This window comes from Atta cephalotes, assembly GCF_000143395.1.
Source record: "Atta cephalotes unplaced genomic scaffold scaffold00019, whole genome shotgun sequence".
NCBI lineage: Eukaryota > Metazoa > Arthropoda > Insecta > Hymenoptera > Formicidae > Atta > Atta cephalotes.
In genome coordinates this window covers 836,382-849,581 of record NW_012130083.1, presented here as the reverse complement: position 1 = coordinate 849,581, position 13,200 = coordinate 836,382, and the positions used below count along the sequence as shown (strand labels likewise).

The 13,200-nt window shown below is 29.5% G+C and overlaps 1 protein-coding gene across 1 annotated transcript in view; it reads right to left on the bottom strand.

The window, feature by feature from the left end:
• LOC105618965 (kinesin-like protein KIF12) overlaps positions 1 to 12,474 on the bottom strand; it is a 14,456-nt gene extending 1,982 nt beyond the window's left edge. Inside the window, exons 1-13 of the mRNA XM_012200495.1 lie at positions 12,254 to 12,474; positions 6,439 to 6,531; positions 6,278 to 6,356; positions 5,772 to 5,984; positions 4,690 to 4,827; positions 4,307 to 4,448; positions 3,850 to 3,944; positions 3,348 to 3,489; positions 2,521 to 2,639; positions 2,069 to 2,173; positions 1,878 to 2,007; positions 1,211 to 1,436; positions 653 to 800 (exon numbers count right to left, since the gene is read on the bottom strand). Of these exons, the coding sequence (XP_012055885.1) occupies positions 653 to 800; positions 1,211 to 1,436; positions 1,878 to 2,007; positions 2,069 to 2,173; positions 2,521 to 2,639; positions 3,348 to 3,489; positions 3,850 to 3,944; positions 4,307 to 4,448; positions 4,690 to 4,827; positions 5,772 to 5,984; positions 6,278 to 6,356; positions 6,439 to 6,531; positions 12,254 to 12,474 (1,851 nt within the window). The remainder of the gene's footprint in view (positions 1 to 652; positions 801 to 1,210; positions 1,437 to 1,877; positions 2,008 to 2,068; positions 2,174 to 2,520; positions 2,640 to 3,347; positions 3,490 to 3,849; positions 3,945 to 4,306; positions 4,449 to 4,689; positions 4,828 to 5,771; positions 5,985 to 6,277; positions 6,357 to 6,438; positions 6,532 to 12,253) is intronic.
• Positions 12,475 to 13,200: the final 726 nt, after the last annotated feature.

Genomic DNA, 13,200 nt, shown 5'->3' with positions numbered 1-13,200 from the left:
ATATATATACTAATAATAATATATATATATATATATATATATATATTAATTACTTAATAACTATATATATACTAATTAACTTAACTTACTACTACTACTCTCTCTCTCTCTCTCTCTCTCTCTCTCTCTCTCTCTCTCTCTCTCTCTCTCTAGTCTCACATATTATTTACAATATTATATTTAAAAATATAGGTATTTAAAAAAAAGTTTTTTATATTCATCATTTGTATATCATTTGTATATCATAATTGTAGATACTATAATAGTAGATAATAATAATTATATTTAAGTAATAACTATAACAATCATAATTGTAGTACCATGTAATTATAGTCTTATGGAAAAAATGATTTTGCTGAAACAAAATCTAAAAATTAAGCTAGGTACAAATTTAAAAGTAATTTTATTTATCTATTAAAATAATTATATGTTCAAACTACTTGCTAGAATATTAAAACTTTTGCATCATGTTTGAGTTTCCTGTATAATTATTGATGATTTAACAAAATTATTTTCAGATCTACCTAAATTTAGATACAAAATTTTTTTATACACAAATATATAAAAAATGTTTCTCTTACAATTAGTGTGACTTCATTCCTTCATCAAATACAATTTATCAAATACAATTTATTTTCAACTTTGATCGTACCTTTGAGAAGGAATACACCGGACTGGGAGCAACATTCGGATTTGTCCAAACGTTAGTCGCACCAGGTATATCTTCATTGTTTTCATTCAAAAATAATTCTGCCGAATACGAAGGTCTCGCTGGTATTATGGGTGATCGGCAGCAAACTCTGTAAAATATCATAAAATATCTATCATACAGATTTGCCAAATGCAAAACGTTAAGTCTAAAAAAAAGACCTGGGAGAGCCGAATCGCATTATTATGAATTTAGATAGAGAAAATTTAGAACTATCTTAATCATTAATTTCATAAAATATTTTATACATGAAATACGCAGGATAATTTGCGTGATTCTCTTAAATTTCTTGAAATATAAATCTTTCGAAAAAAGCAGATTTAATATTGAAGTTATACAGAATATTTTTAAAAGATTCGATTTAAATATAAATATGACATAAAAAGCCAACAAAAATAATATAGGCGTTTCGAATATTTGTCTGCAAGCATTAATAATAACATATGTTTCGAATATTTAGCTTTGAACGCTCGCATTGGAAATATTATTCAGCTGACTTACAAGTTTACGTCCTCAAGTTTCTTGAGCAGCCTCTCGTTTTCCCGGCAAACGAGTTCCTGATCCCGTATCACTTGGTCCCGCGTGGCATAGAGCTCCGCATTCTCTCGTCGTAGTGCCTCGTTTTCAGTGATGTATGCTTGGATCAATTGGCTCAGTTCCGAACTCTCCATCTCGGCTAATTTCTCAAGATCCACTGGTGGCGGTGTCACGGGTATCAGTCTTTCGCCTGCAAACGATTGATGAGAATAATAGAAAGAAAGAAATACAGGAATTGTCAACGAGTTATTATTCTGCAAAATTAAATCTTAACTTTTGAAAGTAGCAATTGGTTTAATCGATTTATCATTATTATTTTAACATGAGATTATTAAAAAATATTTTTGTGTATATTGTTCTGTTATTTATTGCACTTATCGAACCATTAATTCTTTATTTTTTATTAGTGATTAGGATTTTTTTTGAAAAAGTTGTGATATACGTAGAAGATTTAACACATAATTAGCAAAACAAATTCCTATACTAATTTTTTTTACTCTTATTTTAAAATTACGTTAATAGTTTGAATTATTTCTCGCATTTATCGTAACTATATAGACAGATTATATGTTTATTATCATGATATTACCGATAAGAAATGGATAACAAGCTAATTATATGCTAATAATACTTTTCGATTCACTGCGATGCATATTTTGAGCTTCGTTACTGAGATGAAGAGTCATCCTTAAATGATCGTTTTCGGTCTGAAGAGCTCCCACTTCACGCTTCAAACTAAGAATAAGAGCTTCACGTGGATCCTGTAAAGAATGTCACATTTAAAAATCCCTTCTAAAATTCACTCGAAAAAAATGATCTTACCATCACTATAATAGGCTTCGTGGAGATCTTCTTGGCTCTCGCAGCATATCTCAAGGTGTTTAATGTTTCGTTGGCATTCGAACGAGCCGGTGAAACGCAGGCAACCTAAATATGTAATTATCGATACTGTTAAAGTTACAATTATAAAAACTGAGTGAATTAGAATTTACATCTATGACTAAGTTTTCACCGAGAGTTAAAGTTAAGTCGGAGTATGGGAATTGACTAGTCACAGTCAAATATTCTCCTCTTACAGTCGAATGAAAGAGAAAGAATGCTCGATTCTGGTTGATCAGTTCTTGTACTCTGAATTAACTCTAATCCTCGATGGTATAGAGATTATTAGAATTATTAGAATAGATTTCGCGTAAATAATACTAATAAAGTTTTTGGGGAAACATCGTTATCAATCGTGAATCAATTTGCTATGAAAATCCACTTAATCAACTCACCATTAACGTGACGCCATTTCCAGCAAGACTGTCAGCCAAAAGTTTTGTCAATTTACTATCCCGATAAGGAATATGACCACTTTTTCGTTTTCCATCGCTCAAGGAAGCAATGCAATATCCTGTGAAAAATATGTAAGTGACAGTCCTTCTGCGAGAGAAATTCAAATTTAGAAAGCTAGAAACCTGCCAAAATTATAAATAAAAAGTATCGTGCTTTCTTCGGATGATTTTATGAAATGTACTACTCGGGAAGAGTTTTTGCGAAAAACTTCTTATTATTTTGTTTCACGACCGTTATCGCGAAAGTTTATCGATTATTTTCCATATATGGAAGACACGTCTTTTCACATGTCAGTAATTTAATAGTCTAGCTATCGATTACTTCAACTATTCTAAATAATAGACGCACTGCAATTTCAAAGTCAAGATCTAATCTAATTTTCTGATAAATGAATTATTGTCACTATTTATAGTAAAATGATAGTGAAGTGTGACGCAATTTCATTTATTATAGTTAGGTTTCATTAGGGCTTCTTTGCTGAACTAAATATACATTTGTAAAATGAAATAGATATATATAATATATTTATATAATATATTTGAAGTTTGATGAAAGCGAAATGGAAAGTTTTAATGCAGTCCAATGCAGCAACAAAAAACAAGCCTGTGTTGTAGGTAGCGTCGGTTGTAACATGAACAAGTTTTATTTCAATTGTTGAGTTATATAGAAAAAATCGTTCTTTCAATTTGGTTATCGAAAAATATTTCTAGTTAAAGAAATGATAATTTTTTTTACACACAGCTCGATATAATTAACTAGAACTTACCTAATACCATGAGACTTTTGTTAATATTGTTTGCCTCTTCCAAGGTCTTGCCCTCACTTTGGGTTTTCTTCGTCATTTCGCTTCCAGCAAGGTCCACGAAATTAATTTTGCCTTGTTTCGAGATAAATACACCGTTCTCCATCTATTGACGCGAGAGATACTTATATTAGCCCTCGTTATAAATAATTAATTCGACTCGCGCGATGAGAAATAAATTGGCAGTATAAAATAAATTGGCCGGTGATGGAGAAAATTAATTTTGTCTTGTTGATAGACGACTACTGGTTATTCATATATTTATTGTTTATTAATTTTTAATGTAAGCGAATGATTACACAGCGCAAAATAGTGGTAAAATAAATTGAATCTTTATTAGCAGCTAATAAGCGGCAGAAAAACCGATATGTTATTCTGATGTTTTCAACGCTTATCTTTGAGTGTATTTTCATCTTCGTCTCAAGGGAAATATGAATAAATATCTCGAAATATCGTATTCACTTACTGCTTGCTCAGAAGTTATATTTATAGTCAAAATCGAATGGCTTCTGCTGGAATATTCATTCATATTGTGCGTACCGATCGATCTATTTCTCATTCCTATAAAAATAACGATTATTATAAACAACATTATAAACAATACTCCACCATTTCCAATTGATTTCCAATTTTTGAATAAGAATAACGAAATCTTGGCACAATGGAATTCTAAAAAAAACTGTTAGATACAATAAATATCTATAATATATATAATAATATAAATATAAAATATATAATATATAATATAAATATATAATATATATAATATATATTATATATATAATATATATAATATATATAGAAGAAAATATAATTTTAGGTGTTATTAATTATGATGCCAGAGAAAATAAAAAATAATTTGAAAATTTACAGGATGGAATCTTATGATTTCCACGGCGAGAATGCTTATTTTTTAGTTTTACCTTCTTCGAGAACCGCCAAAAGATCGTCCAGTTCCTCACATTCTACCGTAAAGAGATTCTCGACAAAGAATCCGCGCGTCTTTTTACTCCATCGAACTGCCAAAGGTTTTCTCGAAGTGCCGGGATTTAAGAGATCTATCACCTATTTATTTATTTATTTATTTATTTATTTATTTATTTATTTATTTATTCATACTCATCTATTTGTATATTACTATCATTTTTATAACAGAATTTACTCTTTGCGACGATAATTATAGCTTTTTTATTTTATATGTGTAAAATAAAAGAAAAAGTTTATCTTTTCTTATGATAATTAAAAAATAGACGCTTATTTTATTGTATTATCTACTTAGACGATACGTTATCGTTTAAAAACAGACCTTCTCGTTATAAATTTCCAGGAAGGAAGCCTTTAGCACAAAATTGCACTTTTCATGTTCTTGAAGGACTTTGAATAGGTAGACGAAAGAACGGAAGACCAGACCATGATCCTCCGAATACGGATCCATTTTGTCGAACTATTATAAAAAATGATTAATTTAACTTTATAAACACAAAAGATACAATATAAAAGTGAATTAATTTAATTTCACAGCATAATTTAATGTATAAATTTAAGATCTTAATTAACTTTTAAATAAATAAAAATTCTAATATAAGTTGAATTTCATCAAATATATTAAAATAATTAATATATTAGCTAAATTATGTTATTTAAAATTATTTTCGTTGAAATATATTATTACAGCATTCTCTCATTATTACTAAATAAATAAATAAATAAATAATTATAAATAAATATGAATTAATTTATTAATATAAATTTTTTATAACGTTCAAATAAACGGATAACAAAATAAAGCTTTCTCTGTTTCTTTTTTTTTTTTATATGTTTCGAATTTTCTATTTATATTTTTCTTCTATATTTTTTTACGCAAGAAATAATTATGAAATATATATTTCAGCAAGAAATTTTTTTTCACATACGATTCTCTATTTATTCTTCAAACATACTTTTTATTGATCATTTGAAAGTGTTGCTTTTTATTTAGATATGACCTATCGAAATTTCACGTTTAGTTGCAAGAAGAGACGTTACATGTAACTTGAACGCATTATCTTATCTACGAAAGACAATCAACTTTAACCTTCTGACTAGCTATGTAGATATTGATCACTAACGTCACCATATTACGTATCGCATTGTCTTTTACATTATGTGGACGAATGTGTGTATGTTGGGATATGATTAAAAAAGCATCTCGCTTACGATTTTTTCCGTTATCATTTCGAAGGGTTCAAAAAATATGGAAATTAATATTTAGGACGGGATCTACGTTATGATGAGAATTTGTCATGTTGTTTATTTGCATTATTGCTAAACACAAAATAAAAAATGACAATTGAAAATAATTTTTTAAAAAGATTCATAACAAAATAGTGACTTTTTTTCTTCGCTTACAAGTCTCGGAGGCCCAGTCAGGGTATGCGTTTTGCCACTTCCGGTCTGTCCGTAACAAAACACGGTGCAGCTAAAGCCTTCCACCGCCATTTCGATGAGATTCTTAATACCGGAGTACTGCAGGATATCCTCCTGCGTAGCATTTGGCTCGAAAACGACATTGTATGAGAATATCTTCGGCTTTTTGTCACCGCTGCTCGTAACCGCGTCGCACTGCAAGATAAAAGACGTATTGACGTATTGTTCTGTTTAACTTGACTATTGAAAACGTCGCGTTAATGATAGAAAAATGTAGGCAAAACTTGACTTGACTTCAGAAATCGAAAGATGTAAATCAAACAAAACGAAAGAACAGACCCTTCCACATAGCATTCTTTATTCAAAGTAAGACATTCGTTAAACATCTTTAAGATGTAAGAGGACATTTCTAAATGTCTTTGAGATGTTTCTTAAAGGTTTATGCTATGTGAAAATCATTTTATGGACAATACAATTTTTACACTTACATATATCTGTCCATCGCCAGGAAACTGCACGGCCATTTCTTCACCGGATTTAATTTCTTTATTACTGAGCGGACGAATCCTATAAGAAAAAGAGAAAATAACATAGATAATAATACCTTTAAGTCAACTTTAAATCAACCGATATGAATCGAATTAAATACCTGACGACGACATTTATATTATTTTCTGGAAGTAGATGCTTCGTTGCAATTATCCGCTTATCGCCGTCTATTAATCTTTCAATGCTGCCAGTCCTGAAAGGATGTAATAACATTATCTTTGAGATCTATTATTAATATGTATTAATGAAATAAATTCAATTTTTAAAGAACAATACTTTAATATTAATAAATTTCGTCGTTTTGCATATAAATATAATATTTATCTATAAAATGTTTGGAAAGCAGAAATGAAAGTAATTAAAAATTTTTATCTGTATCTACCCGATAAATGATTATTTATTATCTTTTAAAAGAGTGAGTAATATTATTCATTGTTATTAAAAGCAATCATCTTTGAATACAGAATTAGGTTGTATTGTCATTTAAGCTCTATATAATTAAAAATCTTCCTATATAAAAATCGCTGTAGTTAAAGATCTCTTCATGGACATTCTTTTATGTTAAAAAATGTACAGAAAAAATGTAAGACGTCAAGCACAGCTGCGGTTATTATCATCACGTGCATAGCTACCATTTATATTATTAAACATCATGACCACTGATCTAATTCCGTAAATTAACGACGTTCCATGAATGCGCAATTGTAAATGTCCGATACGGAAATGTTCAGTCAATCGTTCGATTGACCTCTAATCGGGCGGTCATCCCTTATAATTCATAAGACACCAATCGAACCGTATCGAGTCGCGATTCTATCGCGTGTTTGGCCGCATTATCCAGGCGCGATTTCTTTTTCATCTGGAACGCCGCGGCATTCCGAGAGACCTTCCTCAATGATTTAAAACAACGATGTTGGTAAATATCAGATCGTCCGATTGATTACACGTCGCAAACGGCGATTCTTGTGAAGTTCTCGTTACGGAATACGAAATATCTTGTAAATCTCGTACTCAATGTATTTGCGTCATTTCACGCTGAAACTATTTCCTCGAATGGACGAATATCGAATAGCTGGACACGAAATGTTGCTTTGATGATTACAATCTTCGAAAGACAATGCGGTTTACATTTGCCGTGATAACAAATTAGTACAATGACCCCCCCGCGCGCGGAAAACAAAAATTATTCAGAATTATTGAAAAAAGATTTCCTCCTCTTTCTTTCCTTACAGTCGGTAAGCGACATTGAACTATATATTATAAAAGTGCGTACATCGGCCACGTGTATGATTAATATCAGAAAAGACATCTACAAGGACGACTCATTCTTGATTTTATCTATTCGATAAATAAATATTTATTCCTATTGCAATTTATAAAAAAAGGATAACATTTCATCATTAAAATAATTTCATTATTAAAGGCAATTATCTTTGAATACAAAGTTGCGTTGCTATTTAAACTCCATGTAATTAAAAATTTTCCTATATAAAACTTGCTTTTAATTAAAGATCTTCGCTTTTATGTACATAGAACATCGAGTCGATTAAAAGAACATTTTTCATTTCCTTTCTCTCTCCATATTTATATACGTAAGAATTAGTGCTGAAGTATCTAAAAATTTAGTCAGATACAGATCTGAAAATAAATTATTGCTATAACAACAAGTTTGAGTGTCATACATAATTATTTTGATGGTCTAAACAAAAATTATTGTATCTAGCTAAAGTTTTAGATATAGCAAAAGTTTTCTTATTACTTGTATAGCTGCATCTACGACGTATAATTAGTTATCTGAAAATAATTATGTAAAAATTAAAACGTTCAGGCCCGTATTTAGAACGTATTTTTATTAGAGCGTATTTAGCATATATAACTCACGTATACTATAGAACTTTAGACATAAAGTTCGCGCGTTTATTTATTGATAAAAGTACGTTCTGAATATAAGCTTCTATGTTTCATGTATCCTTTAAATTCTTTGGAATAGAATCTTACTTTAAAAGAGCGAAAATTGAATCAATCTTAAAAAAGAGTGGCTCAATTTTCAATCTTTAAGAGTGAGATTCATTCTTAAAGTTTTAGAGAGTGTGATAGCAGGTACCAATTATATCTTCTTCTTAATTCAATTGATTCGCTTTAAACGATCTTTCGTGATGGTCTAAGGGATTATATGAATTCAGAGTAGTATTTCTCTTTGTATGTACACATACGCGACTCACATGCGAGGTAACTTGGTGCTTGTTGTTTTACAAGTAATTGTCGTGTCACATGTGAATACGGTCGCGTACGTTGGAAGTGTTTGAACGATTTCTATAAGTCTTGACGACCGCAAAAATCGCTCGGTTCACTAGAAAAAGAAACTCATGTCGCCCTCGTTGGTATCTTCCTCAGTATATATTATAATCATACACACATATGAATGATCGATACAATGGACGCACATTTACAATACAGTTCGACGTCGTTTATCGATTGCGGGACCTTGCCGTGCGACCTCTCATAATCTTAGTCGATATCACAATGACCACCCTGTGTACATTCGTGTGTAATTATTTCGATATTATCGCCAGTCTCGTTTTTTTTTTTTTCGTATACAACGCGAATAATTGGAAATAGAACGCTCGAAAATGTCTCTCAAAGGGATGTGTCAAGATTTGAAAAGATACGCAGAGAACGCAAGTTCAGATGATTTATTGTAAGCATTTTCAACGTTCTAATTTAACGTTTAATGTAAATTATTTCATTTTACGTACACAAATTTATATATACAAATTCGCGGTTGCGTTTAAATGGCAGAGAGATGAGCTTTCATGGTCACGGCGAAAGTAGGTTTGAAATGAAATGCGCAATTGTTATTCAAATACAGCCGCGTGCCGATTGCAAATTCAGGACTGTAAAGAAAACATTAGCGTGATAGATCGTCACTCACATACACTGACAGTGAATGATATTTCATAAAATATTTATTAGTATGCGATTTGCGTGATATATGTTTGTCATATCGTCTATTCGGAAAATTGAGAAATTAAATTACTCAATTTTGGGTGCGATCAAAGTCTCACTACAAATGTTTCGAAACACTTGATTGATTAATCAAAGAATTAAAGCATTTGTAGTATTACGTTGATTGTGATCTAATACTTTAGCATTTATTCAATTAAAATAATTTAGTATCGTTATTATTAAAATATAATTATAATACTTATGGTATGTTAAACATTTTTTAAAAAGGCATTAAATTAAATTACGCGAGAGATTAATTCAAATTATAATTGAATTAAACAAATAATTTAATGTCCCAAAAATAGTTTAATATACATTATAATATATTTTGATATATATTTTATATAATAAAATATTTTATATAATAAAATAATGTATATGTACTGTTATTTCATAACAATGTAAAAATTAATTATACGAGACTGAGAGAAAAACAGTAATGTTCCCATAATCGATAATCAATGTCAAAGTATGATATTCCGGAAGCGTGGAAATGCCCATGCGTGTGTGAATTCTTAGTATCGATGGGCGAATCGTAATGGAGTTTACACAAGTGTTCTATGTAAAATCGAATAAAAGTGGCAAACGCGCGCGAGTTACTGTCCCTCTTGATAGTCGCATCGTGTGTCATCTTTGTCCCAGATCTTCCGAACGATTTCCAGCTAGGAAAATCTATCGTGTCGACCAATTTTCTTACTTGCAGAACCACGAATCGATAGAGAAATTGTGCGAAACCGTATAATCTCGAAAGTCAACTACAAATAAGCGTGAAAAATAATACATTAAATTATATATTACAAACACTATGTTGTGAAGCGCTACATAGTTTATTAATATACAAATCATCATGTTAATATATACTTATGTACTAATAATCAGATAAGGCATTATATCAGCCACTCAGCTTCAGCCTTACCTTTGCATGCTCGAGTACCTATTATTTGTAACATATATAGTCACTATTTCCACTTCTTTGTTATTTTATATTGTCATTCATACTCTCAATAGAACTATTATTATTATTATTATTAATATTGTAGTTTACTTTAATTATTAATATCATTCAAAAAAGATTTGAACTTTTCATATTATTTATTATTTACATTTTTATAGCTACTTTTCAATTATATCTCTAATTGCAATTTTATAATGAAATTATATAATTATTATATAATTAATTATATAATTAAAATTTTATAATATTATTATTACTACTTGTGTAATTTTTATTTTATCTTAAACTCTTTTTAAGCTTAAGTGGAATATACATAATATATTTTATGACGTATTTTGCGTTATTATTTTTATCTATCGGTTTCTCTTATATAAGTAGTAAAAATGTAGCAATTATTTAACGCAAGTGCCACTTGATCATGAAATATTAAACATTGATTAAAAACTATCAATTTCAGCTAACATATTTTTGCATAAAATCTACGTCGATTTCCATGCTTACTTATTAATTTTGCATGTAACATAATCATTCTGATATTATCGTGACAAATTAAAACGATAAAACTTATAACGGTTCGATAATCGAATCACGTATTTGCGCGAATGTAATATGTCATTTCAACTTGTCACGTAACGATCAATTGTCGAAGCGGTTTTTCATCAAGCATTTATCCTTTCCAACATAAATTAATACGTCCAACATAAATTATTCCGTTTCATTGTCAAGAAAATTTATAAAAAATTTATGCGAAAACTTGCAAGTATCATTACGTACGTTTTAATACAAAATAAAATACATATCACATTATTTTATGAAAGAATTTGCAATATTTTTTGTTGCAAGTTTACAAAGATTTATATTGATTATTTGAATTTGTTGAAATGAAATTGATATATTAAAACATATGTAATATAATTTTCGGATTAAACGTGAATATAAAAAAATAACAAAAACTTATTATAATTTTCTAATTTATTCATAAAGACAAAATACAAAATAAATTGTCAATTTTTTATTCGTTTGCCTGTTGTCATATTAATCTTCTTTTTCGACAATGTCTTTGCTATTAATGCTTTACTTATTTCGGTTTCATATATTTTTCGGCCAAGCAAATTCACAATAATTTTGTTCCTGGAGTTCAATGATATATTGTTCTTCATGTCTATTATTAAGCAGGAAAATGTGATATATTTTATCAAAGATATTGCACAGACGCACAATTATTATTTCTTATCACGACTTGATGATGGTATTACTTATAAGTTTATCATTCGAATAAATCTTTCGATAATTATAATTATAATCATTTTCTGATATAAAGAATTACCACTTGCAGACTAAAATGAGATCTATCTCGGAAGAAAATTTAATAAACCATTATTATTTATATTTGCATTTTTTACAGTTTACGATAACTTTGGCAGTATTTTGCTCATGTTATTAGACGTTATTTTCACAAAGATAAATATAAATGCATGGAATGAATGATTTTGCTGACTAAAAATTTAGATATGTACAAATCAGAAAATAATTTTGTAAGACTATCAAAATAATTATATAGGATATTTAAGCAAAAAATTTTAACATTTTCGCAACCAACTTGAGCTTTTTACATAATTATTCTGATAATCCAACAAAATTATTTTCAATTTTATCTATCTAAATATAAATGTTTCAAAACAGTTTTTTTTTTCGTGTGTAAATAAGAAAGTATGCATGTAAGAAAATAAATGTAGTAAAAAAAATAAAATAAATAATAATTTATTAACGTGCGATTTTATAATTAAGACACCAGGCTTAAATGGGAATTTCAATGAATGATAATATTTACGAACAAAGAAAATGTGTGCCAGATAACGGAAATACCACCTATAAAACTCAGACACAAAGCAGTTTAGATCGATTCGCGACTCGTTCATTCCTCTCAACATATAGTGGCATCTAGAATACTCACTCGTTACCCCGTGAGTATAATAATACATTTTTCCCCTTTCCTTTGGTATCGGAGCCACCACTCTTTCCTGGACTACTTCCTCGAGAACCAGTTTGCTCGGCGGGACTGTTTCCTCGCGAGCCCCGTCCTCCATCTCTTCGTCCTCTCGACCTGCTGTTGTTTCCATGTTCTCGTTGGGGGCTCAGACCGCGCGTCGGAGACGGATTTTTCACCAGCACCATTCGTCAACCTGCTGGATCTACATATATGTTATCTCAGTAATTAAATTTTACAATCAATAAGTAGCTGTCGATACGAAATGTCGCATTTCGAAAGTATCAATTTTACACATATATATAAATTATATGTAAATTATATGTATATATATATATAAATTAAATTTAATAAAAAAAGAAAAAAGGCGTTGAGACTTTTCAACTACTTTTCAAACAAGATGATATTAGGGTAAACTGCTGTTTACTGAGATTTATCATGTTTATCTTGTCGAGATCTTTCCAGTAAACGCGCAAATTTAAAATGCGAACATTTATGCAATCACTTGCGCATTCAATGGTCAGCTAATTATGGGCTTTTCGTGCATTGTGCTCGATTCGATTGCAAATCCTCGCCAAGCTTCGCTCGCGATGATAATTAAGGGTTATCGCAATTAAAGCGAAAGCTACCTCGAAACGTGCTCTAGAACTGATTTTTGTGGAAATCAATTTTTCTAAAAACTGAAATATAAATAAATATTTAAAAAATATGAATATATACAAAATAAATAGTAAATAATAAATAATAAGTACATTTAAGATATTTGATAGACGTAATAAACATAATAAATATAATAAATTCAAGGATAATAAAAATGTAATAATGCAACTTATATAATATAACTTATTATAACTAAAAAGTCTATTCATTAAAATTTTTTTCCAGGCAAAATCTCTCAATTTGATTCCCAAGTA